The sequence below is a fragment of the Arachis ipaensis genome, chromosome B1 (assembly GCF_059453495.1).
Source record: "Arachis ipaensis isolate K30076 ecotype BB chromosome B1, ASM5945349v1, whole genome shotgun sequence".
Taxonomy (NCBI): Eukaryota; Viridiplantae; Streptophyta; class Magnoliopsida; order Fabales; family Fabaceae; genus Arachis; species Arachis ipaensis.
The window spans coordinates 145,400,965-145,416,371 of NC_142436.1; the positions used below are offsets into that span (position 1 = coordinate 145,400,965).

The following is a 15,407-nucleotide window of genomic DNA, read 5'->3' on the forward strand; positions in this document are numbered from 1 at the left end:
TTTCTAAATTGGCGCTAAACCCCCCCTCCCTTTGAGCGACGTCGTTTCTATGCGATGGAAAACAAAACGTTGGCCTCTCCCTCTTTTGTCTCCACTCTTCGTCTTTAACCCCTCCATGAGTGACGCAGAGGAAAAATGTCTCTCTTCCGTTACTGAAAATAGGAACGAGTAAGCAATAGGATTCCGGAGACTGCTTGATCACGAGTGAACACTGTACAGTTGTCTGAGGAGGTACTTTGCTGCAACAAGGAGCTTCTGTTCCGTCACCGAGGTTAGTGAAGATTTTAAAATTTTATTTTTTCAAATTTTAGGGAATGCGTTGATGGTTGTTGATCATAGTTTATTGCTTTGTATATTGTTTTTGCCTAAGGTTTGTAGTGGAATTTGGGCTAGGGTTTTATTTTGATGTTGTCTGCAACTGTTTTTTTGGGGTTTGTCTTCATGCTCTGTTCCGATGGTGGATAAATGTGTTTTATTTTGATATATGTTTCTGTAATGTATGAATGTAGTTGATGAAAACTATCTTAAAGGGATCATTGTGTGGAACTGGTGCTGAAAAGAAATTTTTTTGAATCATGCAGATGGATGTGCACTTAGATATTATGTTCCACCATGGGGGAAAGTTTCAGAAAGATGAAAACGGGATGACTATATATTCTCCTGATAAGAAGGCATGCATTGGTGACATTGATGTAGATACTTTAGATGTTTTTTGGGTGAGAAATTATTATAAAGAATTAGGATATGATAGGATAGGAGAATGTTGGTGGCATGTTCCCGGGAGGAGTTTAGACATTGGGTTAAGAGCTCAGAATTATGATGATGAGTTGAGAGAGATGTGTTTCATGGGTGAAAAGAATGATGGGCTAGTTGATGTTTACTTTGAGCATGCAATTTCAACACCAGAAATTCTTGAGGGAAATGAGATTGTGGAGTATGTTGAGGGTGAGCATGATGATTTGAGAGAGGTTAGTGATGAAGCTGACAATGAACCTCTACAAGAGGAAACCCTAAACCAAGCTAATATACCCACTGCCCCTGCTAATCAGACTCCATTCACCAACAACAATGAACCAATGCATAATACCTCACCACCCAAGACCACAAAACCAACAGATCCTGGTGCTAATAACCCAACACCCCAAAACAATAATCCCACTACCTCACCTAACTCTAATCCTAGCCAAGCTACTACTGCAAAGCCTGTTACCACTACTTCTCCAGTTCCCCCAAAAATGAAACCCAATATAAATGTCAACCCAAATCTAAAATCCAATACTACATCATCACATAAGGCCACTGCCAACCCGAAGAATGCCTCTAAGCCCAAGCCCAATCCCAACCGAAATTCTGTGTCCAAGCTCAAACCAAAGCCAAAGCCCAAAATTAGAACTAAAGCCTATTGCACAAGGTCTGCTTCACAAGTGAGGACAAGGCAGCAACATGAGAAGAAAAAACAAGTGCTGAGGTTGTCTTCTTCTGAAGATGAACACACCACAGAGGACAGTGCATATGATCCTAGGAGAGATGATAGCTCAAGTGATGATGATGTTGTTAAAAAATGTGAGACCAAGAGGAGAGAGCCTGGTTCGAAGCATGCACCTGTTGACGGACTAGCAAAGTCTAAGAGGAAGTTTCTTAACGATGATGATGCATTGGTGGTGGATGATGAGGAGTGTGATGTGGACTTAAGTTTCTTAGAAGTCCCTGTGACAGGAGATGAAAACCTGGATAACTCATATGATCCTGGAGCAGAGTCTGATGGTGCCAACTCTTGGCACTCGGAGGAAATGAAGACTCCTCTTCCTTCGGAAGATGAATTTTCTGAAGAAGAGCCAGATGATGTATTCCCGGTATTTGGAGATGGTATTCGGTTCGGTGATTTAAAACTTGAGGTGGGGATGAAGTTTAATACAAAGTCTGAGTTCAGAGAGGTAGTGTGAGAGTTTATAATTCAAGAAGGTAGGAGGATTTAGTTTATTAAGAACGATGTTGTGAGATGCAGGGCTGTCTGTAAGGCTGAGGAGTGCAAGTGGGTGGTATATGCCTCACGAGATCACAAGGAGACATGTTGACAGATAAAAACCTTCAATGACGACTACACATGTGCTAGAGAGGCCACCAACCGAGCTGCAAATAGGAACTGGTTGACTAGCGAATTAGTGAAGAAGGTTAGGAAATATCCTAACTTCAGACAATGTGAGGCAGCTGTCTACTTCAAGTCCAAGTGTGATCTGGTGCTAAATAGGAATTCAATTTCTAGAGCCTTGGCAGATGCTAGAGCTGTGGTGAGATGAGAAGGCCCAGTATGCAATGGTAAGGGACTATGGAGAAACCCTATTGAAGTGTATCCGGGTTCAACAGTTAGAATAGGAACCATCCCCCAACCAGATGGAGAGTTGATCTTTCAGAGGATGTATGTATGTCTTAGTGGGTGCAAGAATGGTTTTAAGGCAGGGTGCAGGCGACTGATTGGTTTAGATGGTGCGTTCCTTAAAACTCAAACTGGAGGCCAGATTCTATCCGCTGTGGGTCAGGACGCAAATCATCACATCTATGTTATAGCATGGGCAATTGTGGATGTCGAGAACACGGAGAACTGGAGGTGGTTTCTGGAGCTACTCCATGAGGACCTCGGAGACTATAAAGAAAACAAATGGTGCTTCATGAGCGACATGCAGAAGGTAAGTATAAATTGCTAGTTAATGCCCTTTCATAGTAGGTTGTATTATTAGAACAGTTCTTATGGTATAGCCTATTGCTAGTTAATGTAAGTTCTTTGAGTATTATGTGTCCACATGATGGTCTGAATAGCTGTGAACTGACTGATTATACTGTTTGTGTATAGTATGCTGGTAACATGACTTAGGGACTATTATGTATCACGTATTGTAACTCAGGGACTATTATGTGTCACGAATTGTATCTCAGGGACTATTATGTATCACGATTTGTAACTAAAGGACTATTATATATCACGTATTGTATCAGATTCACATGCAGGGCCTGCTTTCTGCAGTCCAGGAGGTAATGCCTCATGTCCACCATAGGTTCTGCATGTGACACTTATGGAGAAATTTTAACAAGCAGTGGAAGGATTTAGAGTTAATGGGTTTACTTTGGGAATGCGCACGATCAACAACTTATCAAGATTTCTCTGACAATATGAAGAAGATTAAGAAAATTAATGAAGAAGCGTGGAATTACCTGAACAAGTGGCCTATGGAGTCCTGGACAAAGTCAGCATTTAGTCATGCTCCTAAACTGGATAATATCTGCAATAACACTTGCGAGGTCTTTAATGCAAGAATTAAGGAAGCAAGGGCCAAGCCAATCATCACGCTACTTGAGGAGGTCAGAATGTTTGTCATGAGAACAATCACGAAAAACAAAGTTAAGTTAGCCAACCATGTGGGAAAGCTACCACCAGTGGTTCAAAGTAGGTTGGACAAGATCAGGAAGGAGTCTAAAAGTTGGATGCCAATCTGGACAGGGGATGATGAGTATGAGAAGTTTGAAGTTCATGGTCATCCAACTAACATGGTAGTGGACTTGGGCAAGCGACTCTGCACATGTCAATTCTGGATGCTAACAGGTAATTAAATACTTTATTAACTAAGAGACCTGTGTTAAATACTTTAATGACACATTACTTTGTTAATTCCTTCAGGAATGCCCTGTGTGCATGCGTGTGCAGCCCTCGCAAGGGTGAATAAGAGACCTGAAGATTTCTGTCATAAGTGGCTCACCATGGACGCATATAGAGACACTTATGCACATTATATAAATTCATTGTCTGGACAATCTCTTTGGAAAAAATCTTACCAGAATAGACCACAAGCTCCAAAGAAAAAGAAGAAGCCAGGACCAATAACAAAGAAAAGGAGAAAGAATGCAGATGAGGGTAATGAGGGAAGCAAGAAATCTAAGGTAACTGGGACTCTAAAGAGACAACTAAAACCGTTTACTTGCAAATACTGTCTACAAAAGGGACACACAAAGAGGGGTTGTCCAAAAAAGAGAGCAGCTGATGTTGCTCAAGCTCTTGCTGATGCAGCTACTGCTAAGACAAAGCCCACTGAACAAGCACCTACTCAAGCTTCTCCAGATGCACCTGCTCAGGCTCCTCCAGAAGCACCTTCTCAAGCTGCTCCAGAAGCCCCTGCTCAGCCACCTGCACCAGTTGAGATCGACCTCTCCCAGCCAAACTACTCCGATGCACAATAGTCCCAACATAGTCAAGAGGTAGTTGCATTTAGTTTCACAACTCATACTCAAAATTGTGGTCCATGTTCAACTGAATTTATGTCCTACTGAAACAGGATCCACCTGCGAGGCCATCCAAGTTGCAGACCAGAAGGAGGTCCTCCACACCACCATCAGGATCGATAACTGTGGATCCACTACAAGGAGCAAGCTCAGCCACATCTTCAAGACTGGACAACTTCCTGAAATTTGTCCCAACACCTGGTTTCAAGCCACCAAGGAAGAAGAAATAAAGATGTACCTAATCCTATTTTTCCCTATTTTGGATGAAACTTTGAATCTTTTTGTAAATCATGCTTTTTGTTTTGTGGGCTGAATTTATGGCAGTAGACTTTTAATATATTTAAATACAATATGACAATGATGGCACTCTGTGTCCTTTGGCTAAGGTGTATTTTGGAATTAGACCTACTCTTTACTTGTCTTAAGAGTTGTCATTAATATGGCAGGATTATTGTTACTTTTGTTAAAACTTATTGATATGGATATTATTATTGTGACAATTTCTTCTAGCTTCAATTATGCTACTTCAGATGCATTTTTTTGCAATTTCTTTCAGCAATTTCATTGAATGACAGAAAACAACTATGGCATTTGAGAAGGAGAATTTTTCTTTCTTCTAATACACTTCCACCCTGAACACAGTAACACAAAGTCATCTTCAAGCTTTAACTACCAACATAAAACCAACAACAAAAACTATAAACAAAGCCAAAACTAAAATGTACATTTTTTGGGTTCTAACTTCAGCTTCTATCTTCCCAATTCTCCAAGCCAAATCCACCCTAACTTGGTCACCATCCACAGTAGATATTACCCTTCCTCTCAGGTCTTCTTCTCCAATGTCAGCCCAGACAAAAAAATCACACCACCTCTTACCATTAATATTGTAGTTAGGACACCCAAAGAATGGCTTGTTAGGGTTAGCCTCTGTTGTGGACCATCGAAGAACAGGGCAGCACCCACACCCACACCACTGCGGAACACCCGATGCTCTACTTCGACTGGAACTCCTTGTGTTGGACCGTATGAAACTCTGGCTCCCACTTGCAATCATGCTGGTAAACTCGGAAGGGAGCAGGAGACGAAGAACCAGAGAAAAACGGGAAGAAGAAGAAGATGATGGGGTCACAGGATGAACTTAGGTTTTAAAAGGGGGATAAGGACTAAATTGGAGCAAATCAAACTTTAGGCCATGTCATATAACCATTAGTGTGTCCAGCGTGGCAATATTTGCCAAGTCACTAACGGCGTCAGTCCTCCGGTGACGGAAAATAGGGTAAAGACTAACGTGGTGCAATTTTTCGAATCTGGGGGACTAATTTAGTGTAATCAGGATCTGGAAGACTAAATCAGTGCAGCTCGTCAATCTCAGAGACCAAAGTGGGGCTTAACTCAAATATCTAGTACGTCACTTTTACATTTTTACTATGAATTCTTAGATAATACCATATTAAAGACTTTTAACCACTTACCGTGAAACGACATGCCGTGTAAGGGATAGTCATTGGCATTAACTAGTTAGAAAATAAAGCAGCCAAGAAGAAGAGTTGTTTGGCCGAAAATGGCAGCAGCCTGTGAGAAGCTTCTGCAACTGAGCACCAAGATCGTCGCCGTTGGCAGAAACTACGCTGCCCATGCTAAAGAATTAGGCAACGCCGTTCCCAAGGTCTCTTTCTCTCTCTTCTAATTTCTCTTCCCAATCAATCGCTTCAATTCCCTCCTAAATCTTAATCATCTCATCCATCTTCCACCAAATTCATTCCTAAAAGATTGCAACTTTAATCCAACCAGCTATTGGATATGTTAAATTTGCCAGTGTTTTTCAGGAGCCGGTGTTGTTTCTGAAGCCAACTTCGTCTTACTTGCCAAATGGCGGAACAATTCAAATCCCACACAATGAGGGATCTCTGCATCATGAGGTCGAGCTGGCTGTCGTCATCGCCAAAAAAGCTCGTGATGTCCCCCAATCATCTGCCATGGATTATGTTGCTGGTAAATGATCTTCTCTTAAGGTTCTGTGAAACTTATTTCGTGCTTATAGGATATATTCATGTGATGCCTGAGGTTACTCAGCTCTTAGGACAATGGATTAGTAAAGATGCTTTTTTTTCTCTATATCAGGTTATGCACTTGCACTGGATATGACTGCCAGGGATCTGCAAGCTACTGCAAAGGTAACTTTTTCCCAATCCATGTGTAACTCTCAATGATATTATGGACATCATCTTCTAGGTAGTTTCTTGACTTATGAAGTTGTATGACTTAATGGTGAACTTAGAAAGATGATGGAGGGAGTAGTTAGATAAATAGATGAAGCATAAGGATTAAGGATTTACTTACATGATATATATATTCAGGGTGGAATTTAGATAAACAGGTAAGAAATGATCTGTGTTAATACTTAATTCCCTTTGCTCTTTATATGTGTTCTCCTAAAATAATCATTCAAAACGGATATTTTCATAACCTAATAATTGTTGTGGTTTTCTTTTTCCCCACTTTTTACTGTTAGTCTGCAGGTCTTCCATGGACTTTGGCAAAAGGCCAGGACACTTTCACACCAATTAGTTCAATTGTAAGAAACTGTATCCCATTATGCTTATTTTGCTCGGAAACTAATTTTTTTAATGCAATAATAGAGAAATAAGTTAACTAGGATAGGATTATGGAATTAAGAGCTACAAATTGCAATTTTCAGTTTTTAGTCAATGATAATAAAGTTTTCATGAGTAATGGTTACCCACACATATCTTGTTTTGCTCATGCTCTTGTAATATAAGCGATATTCTTAAAGTATACTATTTTTTATTTTCAAATTTTATGCAGTTGCCAAAGAATCTGGTGCCGAACCCGGATGATCTAGAATTGTGGTTAAAGGTTTGGGATCTTCTCTCTTTAACACCTTATCATGATATTGTGGTTGTTTAATGTCAATGGCATATTGGAAATTCGGAAACCTTAGAATGATGACCGACAATGGATTTGTTTTGATGTAGGTAGATGAGGAGATTCGGCAAAAGGGCTCAACCAAGGACATGATCTTTAAGATCCCATTTATAATTAGTCACATAAGTTCTGTCATGACATTGTTTGAAGGAGATGTGATACTAACTGGTATTGCGTTAATACTTAAACAGCATATTATACTTGAGCCATATCTTGCTTGATCAGAAAATGTCTTTAATAACCTTGGGTTATCTGCTGTTGAAAATATTCTTTGTGATGCTCAAAATACATAAACATATCTTTTGGGATGGATTAAGAACTTACGATTTCTTTCTAATTCAAAACAAATGTCAACGAAAATGTTGCATGAGTTAGCTCCAGAGTTAGATGCATTGAATTGGGAATTTGTTTAGACCTTTGCTCTTGTAACATAGATTAGATGATGTGCAGGCACTCCTCCAGGTGTTGGCCCTGTGAAAGAAGGTCAAACAATAACCGCCGGCATTACAGGCCTTGTCGACGTGCAATTCAATGTTGAAAAAAGAAAAAAGCCTTCAAGCTCTTGATATGTTGTGCTTTTGATTACCCCAGGAGGTGCTTCAATTCTGCAGCAACCAGCATGGCATCCCTTGCCAACAAGGAGTAACAAAGCGGGGAACATCATAAAAAGTCTGCAAATTTGATTTTTATTTTATGACCATTCTCGGTGGCAGTGCAAGCCGTTTCAGAAATCTCACTTGAAAATGGAGATAACTCTCTTTACAGTGGAAAATAATTATCACTCTATAGACATAGCCAGGTCTTGTTTGGCCTAAATGTGTATCTTCATAAATAATGCATTATTGCATAGCATAATACTGTGGATATAACTGACAATTGGTGATTTGGTGCATAATATGAAGTCTCCGATATTATTTTTAGAAATAAAATCATTTGCTCCCTATACCCAACCATTTCAATTTCCGGAAGAAATGATTCATGATATAATGTCATATAGCTGACATGTTTGAATTTCGACATAAGATGGGATGAGTTTGTGTATTGTTAATGTCTAGGTTTCAAGTTCAAAAATAATTTGTCTCTCTCTTAAGTCTTACCCTTTATTTGATAGCTCAAGCACATAAAGATGGTAGGTATTTTGGGACCAAATATATCTGAGTAACGAAATCAAGCACGAAATACATTTGTCATCATCATATTGAATCACAGTTATTTTTATAAAACATGCGCATCCAGAGTTGTTAATGGACAATAGAGTCACATACACATTCCAGAATCCAGACTATGAGAATACACGAGAGAAGAAACGGATGATAAAGGAACACAGGTGGCAGGAACGGAAGAAGAGAAGGCAAGCGGAGGAGGAGGAGGAGGAGGAGTTGTGCAGATGATCATGAGAAGTTACGAAAAAAGTCATAGATGTGTTTGTTGATTTCATGAGGCCTTTCTTGGTGGAGGAAGTGGCCTGCACCTTCAAGAACAACCACCTCCTCCAGAAGCGGCACATCTCTTTTGAAGCCTCCTTTGTGAATGTAGTCCTTGGCGCCCGGCGCGTTGTATGTCAGGTCAACATCCCCCACCACAAACTTCACCGGAACTTTGATTTGAGCACCAGTCCACGGTGCAGTCAGCTCCCAGTTTCTACACATATAGCAATAACAAAATCAAATAAAATAGAAAAAAAGAAAGAAAGGTAGTAGTAGTAGTAGGTGATATATATATAAATTAAGGAACATACAGATCCAAACTCCTATAGTAGTTGAATCCCCCAGTGAAGCCAGTCTTTTGATATTTAGAGGCATAGTATTTGCATTCTTGTTCAGAAAGCCATGATGGCAACAGAATGGGAGATTCAGTTGGATGGCCAAAGCCTTTACCCTTAGGCAGATAAAGCGGACCAGGGTTCCTATATGTCAGGAATTCCTTCAACACTCTTTCAGTTCCAATCTCCGCAAACTCCTCCTCTATAACTCCACTCTCCTGTTTTCACCATCAAACCACATCAACTTTCAATGAATCAATAATCAGATCCAAGGAATACAATGAATTGAACAAGTACCTGAAACCTGCAGATGTAGTAGTCGTTGCCATAAACAGCTCTCAAGGTTTGAAGGGGCTTTCGCATGGGGTGTCTGGGAGTGAAGGCAACGCTCAAGTTAACAAGAGCCTTCACTCTCTCAGGCCGATACATGCAGAGGCTCCAAGCAGTCAAGGCTCCCCAGTCATGTCCAACCACAAACACCTTCTCCTCCTCTCCGGCTACTGCATCCAGCAGCCCGATGAGGTCTCCCACGATGTGGAGGCTCGTGTAGGCGCTCGGGCTGCTGGGTGCATCGCTGTCACCGAAGCCGCGGAGGTCGGGGGCCACGCAGCGGTACCCTCGGGATGCAAAGAAGGCTATCTGGTGGCGCCACGAGTACCATAGGTCTGGGAAGCCATGGATGAATAGGATGAGAGGCCCTTCACCCTTCTCAGCTATGTGCATGTTTATGCCATTCACATTCACCGTACGGTGCTCTATCCCATCCTCCATTATTGTTGACTGTCTCTTTCTTTCTTTATGATTGTATGCGTGTGGTTTTAAGCTTGTAATAAGAAGATATGTAATATACTTTGCGTCATGACTATACAGTGCAAGATACTAGATTCTTTACTTTAGAAATTAGATAAGAGATGCACGTTAGAGGAACAGAATAAAATAAATAAAGGTAAAAGGCTAAGGATGTTGATGCTTTGATCTGCTTTGTATGTCTGGTAAATATTTTTTGAGTTTGCTTGACCTTCCTTGTTATTATAACTGATTATAATATCAATTTCTAGCGTGTCGCTTCTGCTTTGTGGCTTTTTAATTTAATTTATACGTTGGATGTTATGTGATTGCGTGAAGCACGTTTCCATTTTGTTTTTTCTGCCCCTTAGCATTTGACTCGCATTGCTTTCTAGACTCAGAATTTTTTTGTGCAAATTAGTATTGTTTTGTTTTTTCTCAAAATTTTGAGTAGGCTGGAAGTTCAATGACTAATTCTTTGGGTATTGCAGAGGCAAGGTGGTGAGTATCGAACCCAAAAAGATGGTTAAGAGACACAGACCCTCATCCATCTGTGCCAACTTGCAGTGATTCTAGACTCAGATTTTTAATTATATACTTATTCACTTTCATCGCTGCTGCAATGACTATATAAATCATCACAAGAGGAAATGCAATACCAGGAGCGGCCCAGTTAAGTTAAGCCTGTAGTGCCCAGCCCAGATGCCCACCAAAATTTGTTGTTTCTGCTTGGCCCTGTGCTCGTATTGCATTGCCTCTTTTAGGAAGCCCAGCCCCAAAACATAAAAGAAAGCAAAAATGATACAATCTCCAAGGAAGGTAACAGTGTTTTGCAAGGCACATGGAGAGCCCTTTCTTGATTTCAAAAGAAAAATGACTGTTATTGTACAATCCTCTTCTAATCGCTAATCTGAATATCATCACCACTGTCTAATATTTGTCTTTTGCATGGTACTATTCATTCATCTGTAAGGTCCACTTTTTTTTAAAAAAATTACCTTACTACTGGTTGTTTTTGGAGTTCTACTACACATAAAATAAGAGTAAATCACACAAACATATTAAATAGAAATTAATATTACATAAATATCTTAAAATAAATTAGCTTATATACATATTCTAAAGTAATTCTATGTAAATCGAATTAATTAATTTCGATTAATGCTTTTTCAATGTAAATCAAATCAACTCGATTCGATATACTATTGAACAACACATATATAGTAAATAAAATGCTTTATTCGATTTATTATTGATACAGATCATGACATTTTCTACTTCTAAGTTAATGTTTACTTATTCTATATTAACTTTAAAATATAATTATCAAGTTGATTTGATTTACATGTAAGTAGCATAAATTAAATCAAATTAATTCGATTTATATAGATATGTAAATAGGACAATCGTGTAATTAAATTGTATTTAGGACATCTGCATAATTTTAAATCTCAAACGATTTATTAATGTAAAAATTACCCTAAAATTAAGGTAGATATTTACATAATAATAATTTTATATAAAAATAATATTACAAATCATTAAATAATTTGACATATTTAATTAATTCATCTAACGATTTAAAATATTATCTTTATATAAAAATATTTATATGAAAGTATCTTCATAAATTCAAAAGATTTTGAATAAACTCTTCACAATAAAAAAAGATTTATAAATTAATATTTTAATTATTTTAAAATTAAGATAATAAAATTCAAAAACAATGAATACAATAAATTCAAAAGTGATTAAAATATTACTTACCTACTTTATCAAGATTTTCACTTTTAGAAAAAAAATTTCCAAAGGTTTTGTTAAGAAATTTTGTTTCCCTCCTTGTTTCAGTTGCCAGCTTTTGTCCCCACAGGCACAGCCCACAAATATATATTGCTTTATTGCTTCACATGAATGCTATTTACCACCTTGACAGAATGACAGTGGCACTGCCCACTACCATTGTCACTTGATGCTTTATTTTTGCAGAGTTTTGACCGGTCCTTAATATTAATACTCTTCGGCTATTGCTACCATGCAGATATACTGATTATGTGCTCAACAGATTCTGATTTATTGATTATTTCTTACTAATGCAGAAATACTCCTATATTCAAACAACACAAGAAGAAATTTCTCTTATTATTGCAAAGAAAGACACCTAAACATTTCTGGCTTTAAACCGCACGCATGATCCCTTTTTCAAGTTCCCAAGAGAAAAAGGAAATAGTGATAGATAATTCAGATAACCAAAAAAAGAAAAAAAGACATTCACGACAAATTAAAAATCCAAACTTTGCCATGTTTATTCAAGTGACCAAGTAAACTGGCAAGGCAGAGGTAGACATCCTCTGCTGCTCCATGTTAAGCTCCCTGAGACCCGGATAGGGTACACCAACGTGACCCACACCCTTGGCCGTCGGCGTCAAGGTTCCGGCGCCGGCGAGTGGACCAGAACATGGACGTGCGGTGGTTCGGTAGGGGGAGGTGGTGGGTCCGGTTCTGGTGTGGGTGAAGTAGACGGGGCCAGAGATGGAGGCCCTGGAAGGTTGATGAGGTTGCTGCTGAAGGCCTTGGTGGTGACGGTGACGGTGACGGTGGGTCCACTTCCATTTGAACAAGTTCTTCCACCATGGCTTCTTCGTGGTAGAAATGGAATGGAGTTCGTTTGGAATGTCAGGCTTGTGAAGCTTGAAGCGTATGGAGTCTATGGATCTTTCTGGGTGCCTCTTGTGCTTCATGGCTTCTTCCAATACCTGCTTTTAGTAATATTAATAAATAAAAATAATAATAGAAAATGGAAACAAAAAGAATAAAGAGACCTGAAAATAGTTGAGTTGAGGGTCGAAGCCGTAGTCACTAAAGTGCTGGGGGTCTGGCATGGGAAAAATTGGGGATTTAGTGGTCATTGTGAAGGGTTTGTGGTAGGTTTGTAATTAGAGGCAGAAATTGAAGGAAAAAAGTTAGGTTGAAATCACTTGTTCTTCATTCGTGTGTAGTAGTGACTAGTGAGAAAGGGAGAAAATTGTGTTTGTTGTTTTATTTTGGGTTTCGGTTTCGATTTGGGGCTCAAGGGTGGAAAGGCAGTTGGGGTTGTTGCCTTCTTGGTCAATCCACTAAATGCGTTTCGTGTTTCATATCTTTTATATTCCCAATGTCATTGCTAACCCAAAAGAGATATTAAAATTAGTTAACAATGTAAAATATATATTAAAATATAAAAAAAGTATGGAGAGCTAATAAATATAATGTACAATGTGTATAATATGGAAAAAATTAAAATTAACATCAAATCATAATTAAGTTAATTAATTATTAATAATTTTTAATTTAAAATTCAAAACAAATAAGGATTTGCAGTTACATATACCGCAAAAACGACTTTCCTCTTCCTCATGTGATGTGATTTTTTTCTCGTCCATTCTCTTCCCTTTTCACCAGTGAAAGTTCTGACAACAAAATCTGTCACCGCGCCAGAGCATCGGACCACACCGCTCTGCGACCCGCCAACGTACGAACAGCACCGTCGCGCACTTTGCTTCACTCACTAGAAGCATCTCAACGCGCCGGCCGTGCGGCCCCCTTCCGCAGCATTCATGTTTCACCATCACTTCGTTTTTATCCGCCACAAACAAGGGATAGAAGCAGTTGGCCGTATCATACGTGGATCACTCCTCACAACCACGTTAATGGAAAATAGTACTAATTAGGATTAGTAATTAAACATTTCACTTTCTTTGCATAAAAGCTTCTATATTACAGAATAAAATTAGAAAAATATGTTTGAGTGGCTATATTATTTATAAATCACTATTAGGATTTCTATAACTTTAAATGTTTTTCAGACTCCTGAGAAGTTTAATCTTTCTCATAACTTTTAATAACTAAAATAACCATCTCACTACTTAATGAAATGAACATCCAACATTTATTAATTATATATACTTAAACTAACCATCCTCGTAAGAAACACAATAACCATCTGTCAACCTATTGAACTGAACATATATCAATGGACACGTAAAGGGAACGCATGGGTGGAAAAGGCATGGGTGCGACTAGGGGTGTGCAAAAAAACTGGTTTCACCGAACTGAATTGAAACTGAACTGAAACTGTTTTAAATAAACCAGTTTTTTAAATAAAAAACTGAACTGAAACCATAGTTTTTATGAAAACCAGTTTATTAAAAACCAGTTTTTATGGTTCAGTTTAGTTTTAAACCAAATTAAAACTGGTTTTATTTAAACTCTAAAATTAGTTTTTACATACTCTTTTTCTCTCTCTCCCTCTCTCACTTCCCTTCCTCTCTCTCTCTCTCCTCTTTCTCCCCATCCTCTCTCTCTTTTCCCTTTCTTCCTTCTCTCCCTCCTCTCTCTCTCTTCCCCTCCTCGTTGTCTCCATCCTTCTCTCTCCCCCTCCCCTCCTCTCTCTCTCTCTCTCTCTCTCTCTCTCTCCTTTCCCTCTCTCTCTCTCCCTCTCCCTTCCCGTCTCTCTTCCTCTTAATTTCTCCCTCTCATCTCTCTCTCTCTCTTCCTCCTTTCCATATCTCTTCCCCTTTCTTTTTCTCTCTCCTCTCTCCCCCTCCTATCTTTCTTCATCTTTCTCTCTCTCTATCTCCTTTCCCTCCTCTCCCTCTCTCTCTCCTCCCTTCCCTCTTCCTATCTCTTTCTCTCCCTCCTTTTCCTTACTCTCTCATTTTCTTTCTCTCTCTCTCCTTCTCCTCTTTCTTCCCATTCCCTCTCTCTCCTTTTCCTCTCACCCTCTCTCCTTCTCTTTCCTTTTTCTCCCCTCTCCCTTGCTCCCCCTCCCTTCCCCTTTCTCTCTCTCTCTCTCCCTCCCTTCCCCCTTCTCTCTCTCTCTCTTCCCTTTTGTTTCTCCCTCTCCTCTCCCTCCTCTCTCTCTCCCACCCTTCTCTCTTCCTGTTTCTCTCTCTCGTCCCTTCTTTTTCTCTCCTCTTCTCTCTTTTTCTTCTCCCTCCTCTCTCTCTTTCTCCTCTTTTTTCCCTTTCCTTCTCTCTTTTCTCTTTCTCTCTCAACCTTCTCTCACTCTATATCCCTCTTCTCTATCTCTCTCCTACTCCTTTCTCCAAAACAAGAGAGGGAAGGATGGAGAGAGAAAAGAGGAAAAAAGAGGGAGAAGGAGAGATAGAAAAAAGAGAGAGGAGGAGGAGTTGAGAGAGAAAGAGAGAGAAGGGAGGGGGAGAAAGAGCGTAAGAGAGAGAGGAAGAGAAAGTGAGAGAGACAGAGAGAAGGAGAGAGAGAGGAGGAGAAGAGGGAAGGAGAAAGAGGGAGAGAGAGATAGAGAGGAAGAGGGATAGGGGAGAGAGAATGAGAGAAAGGGAGAGAGAAAGAAAGGGGAGGGGGAGAAAGAGGGACAGAGAAGAGAGAGAGAGGAGGGGAAGAGAGAGGAAGATAAGAAGAGAAAGGGGGAGAGAGAGAGAGGAAGACAAAGAGAGGGAAAAGGGAGAAAGAGGGGAAGAGAGAAGAGGAAGAGTGAGAGGAAAAGGAGAGAGAGAAAGGGAGAGAATGAGAGAGAGAGAGAAAGGATGGAGAGAGAGAGGGAGAGAAGATGAGGAAGAGGGGAAGAAAAGAGAAAAAAGGGAGAGAAGGGAGAGAGAGAGAAAGAGAGAGAGAGAGAAGAGGGAGA

The 15,407-nt window shown here is 39.6% G+C and overlaps 4 protein-coding genes across 4 annotated transcripts; 2 read left to right on the plus strand and 2 right to left on the minus strand.

The window, feature by feature from the left end:
- Positions 1 to 3,165: 3,165 nt before the first annotated feature.
- LOC107614437 (uncharacterized) lies at positions 3,166 to 4,227 on the plus strand. Its single transcript, XM_016316649.1, has 2 exons — positions 3,166 to 3,595; positions 3,671 to 4,227. Exons 1-2 carry the CDS (start codon positions 3,166 to 3,168, stop codon positions 4,225 to 4,227), a joined length of 987 nt encoding a protein of 328 aa, XP_016172135.1.
- Positions 4,228 to 5,727: 1,500 nt separating this feature from the next.
- On the plus strand, positions 5,728 to 8,144 carry LOC107638759 (Fumarylacetoacetate (FAA) hydrolase family). Its single transcript, XM_016342139.3, has 7 exons — positions 5,728 to 5,935; positions 6,096 to 6,261; positions 6,391 to 6,443; positions 6,782 to 6,844; positions 7,096 to 7,146; positions 7,266 to 7,383; positions 7,666 to 8,144. Exons 1-7 carry the CDS (start codon positions 5,831 to 5,833, stop codon positions 7,779 to 7,781), a joined length of 672 nt encoding a protein of 223 aa, XP_016197625.1. The 5' UTR covers positions 5,728 to 5,830; the 3' UTR covers positions 7,782 to 8,144.
- A 254-nt stretch (positions 8,145 to 8,398) lies between these two features.
- On the minus strand, positions 8,399 to 10,041 carry LOC107638751 (epoxide hydrolase 2). The gene is made up of 3 exons (XM_088502069.1): positions 9,275 to 10,041; positions 8,954 to 9,195; positions 8,399 to 8,856 (listed from the first exon to the last, which is right to left on the minus strand). Exons 1-3 carry the CDS (start codon positions 9,746 to 9,748, stop codon positions 8,607 to 8,609), a joined length of 966 nt encoding a protein of 321 aa, XP_088358195.1. The 5' UTR covers positions 9,749 to 10,041; the 3' UTR covers positions 8,399 to 8,606.
- A 1,831-nt stretch (positions 10,042 to 11,872) lies between these two features.
- Positions 11,873 to 12,861, minus strand: LOC107620064 (uncharacterized). The gene is made up of 2 exons (XM_021105062.2): positions 12,583 to 12,861; positions 11,873 to 12,516 (listed from the first exon to the last, which is right to left on the minus strand). Exons 1-2 carry the CDS (start codon positions 12,667 to 12,669, stop codon positions 12,070 to 12,072), a joined length of 534 nt encoding a protein of 177 aa, XP_020960721.1. The 5' UTR covers positions 12,670 to 12,861; the 3' UTR covers positions 11,873 to 12,069.
- Positions 12,862 to 15,407: the final 2,546 nt, after the last annotated feature.

Bases quoted from the DNA above. Each gene is read 5' to 3' on its own strand.
- LOC107614437 (XM_016316649.1), top strand. From the start codon at position 3,166: ATGAAGAAGATTAAGAAAATTAATGAAGAAGCGTGGAATTACCTGAAC. The intron at 3,596-3,670 runs GTAATTAAATAC...TAATTCCTTCAG, and splicing joins TCAATTCTGGATGCTAACAG to GAATGCCCTGTGTGCATGCG.
- LOC107638759 (XM_016342139.3), top strand. From the start codon at position 5,831: ATGGCAGCAGCCTGTGAGAAGCTTCTGCAACTGAGCACCAAGATCGTC. The intron at 6,444-6,781 runs GTAACTTTTTCC...TTTTACTGTTAG, and splicing joins ATCTGCAAGCTACTGCAAAG to TCTGCAGGTCTTCCATGGAC. The intron at 6,845-7,095 runs GTAAGAAACTGT...AATTTTATGCAG, and splicing joins TCACACCAATTAGTTCAATT to TTGCCAAAGAATCTGGTGCC.
- LOC107638751 (XM_088502069.1), bottom strand. From the start codon at position 9,748: ATGGAGGATGGGATAGAGCACCGTACGGTGAATGTGAATGGCATAAAC. The intron at 9,196-9,274 runs GTACTTGTTCAA...TGGTGAAAACAG, and splicing joins ACTACATCTGCAGGTTTCAG to GAGAGTGGAGTTATAGAGGA. The intron at 8,857-8,953 runs GTATGTTCCTTA...CTATATGTGTAG, and splicing joins TACTATAGGAGTTTGGATCT to AAACTGGGAGCTGACTGCAC.
- LOC107620064 (XM_021105062.2), bottom strand. From the start codon at position 12,669: ATGACCACTAAATCCCCAATTTTTCCCATGCCAGACCCCCAGCACTTT. The intron at 12,517-12,582 runs GTCTCTTTATTC...TACTAAAAGCAG, and splicing joins CTCAACTCAACTATTTTCAG to GTATTGGAAGAAGCCATGAA.